The following is a 9856-nucleotide window of genomic DNA, read 5'->3' as shown; positions in this document are numbered from 1 at the left end:
CTCCTAATGTGGCTATACAGCAGTTTCGGGTCAGATTTGACTTTCGATGCTATGTCGTTTTCATACTGTCGCTGGGCCTCCCTCCTTATCTGTGCATACTCGTTTCTGGCTCTCATACTAATCTCCTTGTTTTCCTGGGTCCTATGCCTCCTGTACCTTTTCCATTCTCTGTTGCACTTAGTTTTTGCCTCCCTACACCTTCGGGTAAACCAAGGACTCGTTTTGGTCTTCCTATTATTTCCGTTTCCCTTGGGAACAAAACTTTCCTCTGCCTCCTTGCACTTTGTTGCCACATATTCCATCATCTCGTTTACTGATTTTCCTACCATTTCTCTGTCCCACTGAACCTCCTGCAGGAAGTTTCTCATACCTGTGTAGTCCCCCCTTTTATAGTTTGGCCTGTCCCCTTCAGTTCCTGTTACCTTCTCCACTTGTAACTCTACTATATAGTCAAAACTCAGAACCACATGATCGCTAGCTCCAAGGGGCCTCTCATAAGTGATGTCCTCAATGTCTGAACTGCTCAGGGTGAACACAAGATCCAGTCTTGCTGGCTCATCCTCCCCTCTCTCTCTGGTTGTGTCCTGACATGTTGATGCATGAGGTTTTCAAGTACCACATCCATCATCTTGGCTCTCCATGTTTCGGGACCCCCATGTGGCTCCAGGTTTTCCCAGTCGATCTCCATGTGGTTGAAATCGCCCATTACCAGTAACTTTGCTCTGCTCGAGTGAGCTCTTCTTGCCACCTCAGCCAGTGTGTCCACCATCACCCTGTTGTTTTCTTCGTACTCCTCTCTTGGCCTCCTGCAGTTCTGTGGTGGGTTATACATCACTCCAATGACTACTTTATGTTCTCCGGACTGAATTGTACCTACAATGTAGTCTCTTTCTCCAATCATGTCCATGCCTTCCATTTCCTCAAATCCCCATCGGTGTTTTATGAGCAGTGCAACCCCTCCTCCCCCTCTACTCCTTCTATCTTTCCTCAGGATCTGATATCCTGTTGGGAAGATTGTGTCTGTTATTGTCTCAGCGAGTTTTGTTTCTGTGACTGCTATGATGTCTGGGGATTTTTCACTGATTCTTTCATTCAACTCCTCATGTGTATTCATTATTCCATCCGCGTTTGTGTACCAAACCTTAGTTTCTTTTCTATCATTGTGGTCATGCAAGAATATTGGGGTTGGGGGAGCGAGAGCCTTGGTGGGGGCCTATAGGGGGCTGTGGTGTAGGTGGGGTTGGTGTTGATGGGGGTGGGGTCAGAATGCCCATAAGGGACAGCTGTTGGGGTGAGGTTTGTGATATGGGGATTGGTGGCAGAGGGAACAGTGAGTGGGTTGTGAGTGAGTGAGTGGGTTGTGAGTGAGTGAGTGTGTGTGTGTGTGTGTGTGTGTGTGTGTGTGTGTGTGTGTGTGTGTGTGTGTGTGTGTGTGTGTGTGTGTGTGTGTGCGTGCGTGCATGCTCATAGAGTAGCATTCTGTTACGGTGTCACCCTGTGAGAGGTGATTATATCACAATGTAGTTTATAGCTTCGTCAATTATCTGGCAAGGAAAATGAAAGTTATGGAAGCCAAACATCTAATGTCGCTAAGTTTAATATGTTAAATACCCAAATATACGGAAAATCTGAATAAAGGGTTCACTCACAATCTGTCAGTTTTTAAGGAAAAAATCCCTCCTATCATAAATAAGATAAATTACCAATAGACCTCTGGTTGTCTTCAAGAGGAAACTAGACAAATTCTCAAGTTAGCCGCTGATCAGCCGGGTTGTGGTGCCTACACCAGACTGCGTACCAACAGTCTGGTTGATCCAGCCATCAACCAGTAGGCCTGGTCAGAGACAGGGACATGAGAGTGGTGTGACCTCTGGAATTGTCTCTGGGTAGTTTTCCTGTAGGTCATCAAAACACTTTTGTGTAAATTAGTGTTCACCAGTTTGATTAGTGCTGGGATTCGAACTGGTGACTTGGCAGCTGGCAACCCAGCGTTCCACTGATTTTACCAGAGAGGGTACCAGATTGAAGAGGGTATTAAGTCATTTTGATGGTATTCAGAGAGAGAGAGAGAGAGAGAGAGAGAGAGAGAGAGAGAGAGAGAGAGAGAGAGAGAGAGAGAGAGAGAGAGAGAGAGAGAGAGAGAGAGAGAGAGAGCAGAAAGGCAGGAGAAAGAAAACAAGAGAGTGGTGGTGGTGTAAGGTGTGATCCAGAAGACTAAGAGGGTCATGGTTACTCACCTTCCATCTTGAGACTGGAATGCAGCCTCGCCACTTCTGTCTTCAGCACCTGCACCTTGTCTGCTGACCTGCACACCTCCTGAGCCAGCCTGTGCATCTCTTCCTTGTCTGCTGACCTGCTCACCTCCTGGGGCAGCTTGTGCATTTCTTCCTTGTCTGCTGATCCACACGATTCCTGGGAAAGCCTGGCCACCTCTCTTCTCAAGACCTCTACTCTGTCTACTGGCCTGCACGACTCCTTACCCAACCTGGCCACTTCCACCTTGACTGCTGGTCTGCATGACTCATTATCCAGCCTGGCCACATCCACCTTGTCGTCTGGCCTGAGCGTCTCCTGCGGTAGCCGCTGCTGGGAAACTGCCAAGGCATTCTCTGATGCCATCGTCGTCAAGATCCAAAGTTATCAAAAACACAGTTCACACCAGATCAGATGTGCAGTCAGGATGACGGGAGAATTTTGTGGCTACTGAGAGTTAATCAAACTTTATATTTATTGTTATTATATAGGATATTCCTAAAATGTTCGATGATGTCCCAAGTGACAAATGCTCACGTACTGTTGCAAAAACTCTTGTAGTTGTTGCTGTTTCTAGGAACCATGTGGCGAGGGACGGACGTTAGGGCTAATGACGTAATTATAGAGGTGAGGACTACTCACGGAGTTATGGATAAGGTTAACAACTGTATATGTAGTGTTAGAGCACAACCTAACGTTTATGCATGCACACACGTATGTAACAAATACTATGGAAGTGAAGCAGGTACACATAAAGGGGTGGGCACTGTCACCACTACTGGGACGGACTACAGTGATCTGGGAAGACTGATTACCTGGAGAGGCAAGAGGAAAACTTTACGATCCTCCTTAGCGTCAAGTTGTGTCAAGTGTTAACTTGCTGCAGTTACACACACAATAACGCATGATTATTCACTGCCAATTCTGCACGTGAGAGGAGTCAGTGTTATGTACTGCTTAATTCTTGAACTAGAGAATAATTTAACGTCACACGAAACCGCTTTTCATTCAATGTTCCTTTGGTTAATTTTTATATTAGTTACATTTAATTTACAACATGAGCTAATATTTCTAAAACATGAAGTAACAGCTGCTCATCTCTTAAGATGTGAGCATGCAGAAGAGTTTACAGCACTGGTCAATAGAAGAGAGTCTGGCTTTAGGTTAACGTTGCAGAGGAGCCCAGATATCACAGCTTTCCCTTCAGAAAGGACACTGCGCGTGTACAGTCCGCTACAAACGTACCCAAGATATCTAGGCCACCCGGCTTCGATCCTCTACTGCGGGATTCTGCGTGCACATACATGCACGCACGTATGTACACACTAGACACGAGGCAGCCACCGCGTGGTGCTAAGTACCAGACTCTTAATAACGCCTGTTACTTGTGTGGACAATGTTCGACACAATTAACATTGAAGTGTATGTGTACTCCTGAATGTGGTGAGCAAGACCTGATTCAACTCACCACCTCTCGCGTTCAAAGACTTACTTGGTTCGTTCTTGAAAACCAACTTTTTTCGTCGCCACCTCCTGAACCATATCCTCGCTACGACGAACTTAAGACGTGCACAAGATGACCTTACTAATAGGTATGAGACGGTGCGTTGGACTGGTGAGCGGGCCGTGCAGGTGTCGAGGAAACCAGGTCAATTCCAAACACAGGAGGCACGACTAGGTGGGGGAAACCTGGCACTGCCCTGGCACCACACCTGATGAGCGGAAGGTTGCAGACTGGAAGACCTCAGCAAGCCGGACTAGGAGAGGGATGAGCCCGGCGCTGATGTGCTGGCGGCTCACCAGCGGTGAAGTGAGGTACCTCAGAAGATGTGAAGGTGGCGTCCACGGTGTGTGTGTGTGGGGAGGGGAAGAGTGTTTCAGACGCCAGACACCAGTGTGGAGAGTCAGTAGCGGTGGTGGCGGCGGCGCTCAAGTTGCTTCCCGCAGTGGCATCTGCAAAGAGAGGAACCCACGATCAATATGTCGTACCTCACGTGTTTTCATCCAGCCCTCACACGCCTTCATCACCACTACCCACGCCCTAACCACCCACGTTCTCACCAGCACAACGCATGTCCTCACACCAATCCCGCCCTAACACCACTACCTAGGCCCTGAACTTCCGCCGACGCCCTCGTGTCAGGACTGCCTCTTGTTTAGTGTACCTTACTGTTAAATAGCAACCGTTGTGTATAGCCTTGTGTCACTCATATAACTATCCATGATCTCGCACTATAAAGCCTCGCCCTTAATACCGTCACTCACGCCCTCACCATCACTAACCACGCCACCACACCACTACCACCCCTTCTCTCACCACGCCCTAACTACCACCTTGACAAGACAAACCGAGCAATCATTCCCGCTGCTCTGTAATTACCAGAGACACGTGAGATGACGCGACAATCACAGCTCTTTGACACGCTGCCACTCTTCTACCTATAATAAGCACCAGTCCAGATGAAATCCTTGAACTATATAGGAAGAACTTCTCTTATGGAAGCCATAAATTTATTACTTAAACCCACTAATTTATGACGCTCACTACCTAAGTACCTTAACCACCTGCCTTATGAGCTAAACCCACTACTGTACGACCTAAATCCACTACGTTAACACCTAAACACATCACTATTAAATTAAACCTGCACTGCATATTATTATTATTATTATAATCAAGGGGGAAGCGCTAAACCCGGAGGATTATACAGCGCCTGGGGGGGGGGGATGTGGAAGGCATTCAGGCTTAATTCGGGGAACTGGAGCACAGATCCAATTCCCTAAATCAAGAGCCCCTCACCAACATCAAGGAACCTTCCTTGAGGGGCCTGCACTGCATAATTACACTACAATGCACACAAGCTGGTTCTCCAATTTGCAAATCCTTATCTACCCCACATCATTGCATTTTTATCTCGGGTATACACGTGATTTTCTGGTATATGTTGACTCACCTATATGTGGTTGCAGAGGTTGAGTCATAGCTCTTGGCCCCGCCTCTTCACTGATTGCTACTAGGTCCTCTCTCCCTGCTCCATGGTTACATCAAACCTCGTCTTAAAACTATGTATGGTTCCTGCCTCAACTACGTCACTTCCTGACAACATTGTGTGTGTGTGTTGTGTACTCACTCCTATCCAATTAAAACCAAACTAGTCCACGGCCGTATCATTGCTACCTCCGTCGGCACTAAACCGCTGTTCAACAGCAACAACAGTAATAACAATTTTATAGTCATAATCACAAAAAAACTGATCGTATGTAACTTCTTAATGTCGCTGCCATAGTCTAGCTGTATTAATATTGACAGAATTACTGACAATGTGTTAGGTAAAAGGACACAAGTGCAACTAATGTGACATTTTATTGTGGCAACGTTTCGCTCTCCAGGAGCGAAACGTTGCCATGCACACGTGCACGCGCACACACACAGGTTAGTTCCAGAGCTATGGGGAATGTCCTATAAAGAAAGGTTAAGGAAAATCGGCCTGACGACGCTGGAGGACAGGAGGGTCAGGGGAGACATGATAACGACATATAAAATACTGCAGATGAGTCAAAGGGATGTTAGGAAGTATTTCTTCAGTCATAGAGTTGTCAGGCAGCATAATAGCCTAGAAAGTGACGTAGTGGAGGCGGGAACCATACATAGTTTTAAGACGAGGTTTGATAAAGCTCATGGGGCAGGGAGAGAGAGGACCCAGTAGCAGTCAATGAAGAGGCGGAGCCAGGAGCTATAAATCGACCCCTGCAACCATAATAGGTGAGTACACGCACACGCACGCACACGCACGCACACGCATGCGCGCACACACACGCGCACACACGCACACACACACACACACACACACACACACACACACACACACACACACACACACACACACACACACACACACACACACACACACACAGGCACTAAACTACAGACCTGTGTCTCTGACATGTATTGTGTGCAAAGTCATGGAGAAGATTATCAGGAGAGTGGTGGAACACCTGGAAAGGAACAAGATTATAAATGAAAACCAGCATGGGTTCATGGAAGGCAAATCCTGTATCACAAACCTCCTGGGGTTTTATGACAAGGTAACAGAAGTAAGACACGAGAGAGAGGGGTGGGTAGATTGCGTTTTCCTAGACTGCAGGAAGGCCTTTGACACAGTTCCCCACAAGAGATTAGTGCAGAAGCTGGAGGATCAGGCGCATGTAAAAGGGAGGGCACTGCAATGGATAAGGGAATATCTGACAGGGAGGCAGCAACGAGTCATGGTACGTGAAGAGGGATCACAGTGGGCGCCTGTTACGAGCGGGGTCCCACAGGGGTCAGTTCTAGGACCAGTGCTATTTTTCATATATGTGAACGACATGATGGAAGGAATAGACTCTGAAGTGTCCCTGTTCGCAGATGATGTGAAGTTGATGAGAAGAATTAAATCGGACGAGGATGAGGCAGGACTGCAAAGAGACCTGGAGAGGCTGGACATGTGGTCCAGTAACTGGCTTCTCGAATTCAATCCAGCCAAATGCAAAGTCATGAAGATTGGGGAGGGGCAAAGAAGACCGCAGACAGAGTATAGGCTAGGTGGACAAAGACTACAGACCTCACTCAGGGAGAAAGACCTTGGGGTGACCATAACGTCAATATGAAAACGACATAGCAGCAAAAGCCAAATCTGACCCGAAGCTGTTATACAGCCACATCAGGAAGAAAACAACCGTTAAGGACCAGGTAATCAGGCTAAGGAAGGAAGGAAGGAGGAGAGACAACAAGAAATGACCGTGAAGTATGTGAGGAACTCAACAAGAGATTCAAAGAAGTGTTCACAGAGGAGACAGAAGGGGCTCCAGAAAGACGGAGAGGTGGGGTACACCACCATGTGCTGGACATAGTACACACAACAGAGGAAGAAGTGAAGAGGCTTCTGAGTTAGCTAGATACCTCAAAGGCAATGGGGCCAGATAACATCTCTCCATGGGTCCTGAGAGAGGGAGCAGAGGCGCTATGTGTACCCCTAACAACAATATTCAATACATCTATTGAAACAGGGAGATTGCCTGAGGCATGGAAGAAAGCAAATGTGGTCCCAATCTTTAAAAAAGGAGACAGACATGAAGCACTAAACTACAGACCAGTGTCACTGACATGTATAGCATGCAAAATCATGGAAAAGATTGTCAGGAGAAGAATGGTGGAACATCTAGAAAGGAATGATCTCATCAACAGCAGGCAACATGGTTTCAGAGACGGGAAATCCTGTGTCACAAACCTACTAGAGTTCTATGACATGGTGACAGCAGTAAGACAAGAGAGAGAGGGTTGGGTGGATTGCATTTTCTTGGACTGCAAGAAGGCGTTTGACACAGTACCACACAAGAGATTAGTGCAAAAACTGGAGGACCAAGCAGGGATAACAGGGAAGGCACTGCAATGGATCAGGGAATACTTGTCAGGAAGACAGCAGCGAGTAATGGTACGTGGTGAGGTGTCAGAGTGGGCACCTGTGACCAGCGGGGTCCCACAGGGGTCAGTCCTAGGACCAGTGCTGTTTCTGGTATTTGTGAACGACATGACGGAAGGAATAAACTCCGAGGTGTCCCTGTTTGCAGATGACGTGAAGTTGATGAGAAGAGTTCAGTCGATCGAAGACCAGGTAGAACTACAAAGGGATCTGGTTAGGCTGCAGACCTGGTCCAGCAACTGGCTCCTGGAGTTCAATCCCACCAAGTGCAAAGTCATGAGGATTGGGGAAGGGCAAAGAAGACCGCAGACGGAGTACAGTCTAGGGGGCCGGAGACTACAAACATCACTCAAGGAAAAAGATCTTGGGGTGAGTATAACACCAGGCACATCTCCTGAAGCGCACATCAACCAAATAACTGCTGCAGCATATGGGCGCCTAGCAAACCTCAGAACAGCATTCCGACATCTTAATAAGGAATCGTTCAGGACCCTGTACACTGTGTACGTTCGGCCCATATTGGAGTATGCGGCACCAGTTTGGAACCCACACCTAGCCAAGCATGTAAAGAAACAAGAGAAAGTGCAAAGGTTTGCAACAAGACTAGTCCCAGAGTTAAGAGGTATGTCCTATGATGAGAGGTTAAGGGAAATCAACATGACGACACTGGAGGACAGGAGAGATAGGGAAGACATGATAACGACTTACAAAATACTGAGAGGAATTGACAAGGTGGACAAAGACAGGATGTTCCAGAGACTGGACACAGCAACACGGGGACACAGTTGGAAGCTGAAGACACAGATGAATCAAAGGGATGTTAGGAAGTATTTCTTCAGCCACAGAGTAGTCAGGAAGTGGAATAGTTTGGGAAGCGATGTAGTGGAGGCAGGATCCATACATAGCTTTAAGCAGAGGTACGATAAAGCTCATGGTTCAGGGAGAGTGACCTAGTAGTGACCAGTGAAGAGGCGGGGCCAGGAGCTTGGACTCGACCCCTGCAACCTCAACTAGGTGAGAACTAGGTGAGTACACACACACACACACACACACTATACAACAGGCCTAGTGTCTAATCGACATGTGCCTAGGACAAAATGGTAACTAACACACACGCACACGCACACACACACACACACATGGCAAGCTAAACACAAAAGACAGTATACGAAGAACATAACTTTCTTTAACTACACATAGGCAATGAACTAAATTATATACAGAGATGGTACTTATTTTGAAAAATATCAAGATCACACACAGAGGTGGTGGGAAAGCAGATTACCAAAAGTTTTACAACAAACCACCACCCCATATACATACACAAAGCTATCACGGGTTACCAATAGCCATGTTCAACGCAATCGTGAGATTCCTTAAGACCTATCGCCAACCACAGCCCCATGAACAACGCTATCATGGGGCTGCTTGTACTGACCTATGTCTTACAACGCTATCATGGGGCTGCTTGCAACTAAACTATGTCTCACCAAGGAACTAGCGCAGTTAAATGTTTTCACACAGCTTGTGTTTACTTAAGGTTCATATGATGATGTGAAACTCATAATTTACTAACGACAAAAAAATTACGGAGCAACACTTTCGGTGGACAGTAGTATATCCGTCTGTTGGCGGATGTCAGCGTGTGGAGAGAGGGCAATTTAGAGTCAAGCCTAGCTAAAGTATGGGAACTGCGGGCAGGTCCACACACACACTTGCACACTGAGTTGAGTGACCACCATCCCACAACAGTGCCAACTGATGCTGCTATCTCCACTACCCGCCTTACACACACTGTTCCCGTAACTCCCACCACCACTACCACCTTAAATCTCCCTCAACCGGGGTAGAGGTGACGTAGCAGGTAGTGGTGGAGGGTGGGAGCGATAGTTGGCTACTGACACACCTGTCGTTACGTGACAAATCCACTACCAGTTACATCACCTCTCCCTCTTCCACTGCTACATCTCCCACCCCTCCCTCCATGTTCCGTCTTCCACTACAGTACTACCACCCTCACATTTCTCTATCCTTCCATCCGCCCACTACCACCCCATGTCCTCTTCGCACATACCAAGCGTGGGAAACAGTATTTAACAGCGCTGTCCACACTACAACAGCACACAAGACAAACCGACACAGTA

At 47.3% G+C, this 9856-nt stretch overlaps 1 protein-coding gene across 1 annotated transcript; it reads right to left on the bottom strand.

Moving 5' to 3' along the window:
- Positions 1-2237: 2237 nt before the first annotated feature.
- Positions 2238-9641, bottom strand: LOC128686629 (cytosolic carboxypeptidase 1; the record flags this gene model as incomplete). The annotated part of the gene is given in 2 exon segments (XM_070081148.1): positions 2238-4206; positions 9203-9641. A coding segment is annotated over 1 exon segment (382 nt), but the record flags the coding sequence as incomplete, so codon positions are not given.
- Positions 9642-9856: the final 215 nt, after the last annotated feature.

The sequence above is a fragment of the Cherax quadricarinatus genome, unplaced genomic scaffold, assembly GCF_038502225.1.
Source record: "Cherax quadricarinatus isolate ZL_2023a unplaced genomic scaffold, ASM3850222v1 Contig1846, whole genome shotgun sequence".
Classification (NCBI taxonomy): domain Eukaryota; kingdom Metazoa; phylum Arthropoda; class Malacostraca; order Decapoda; family Parastacidae; genus Cherax; species Cherax quadricarinatus.
This window is presented reverse-complemented; position numbering and strand designations above follow the sequence as displayed.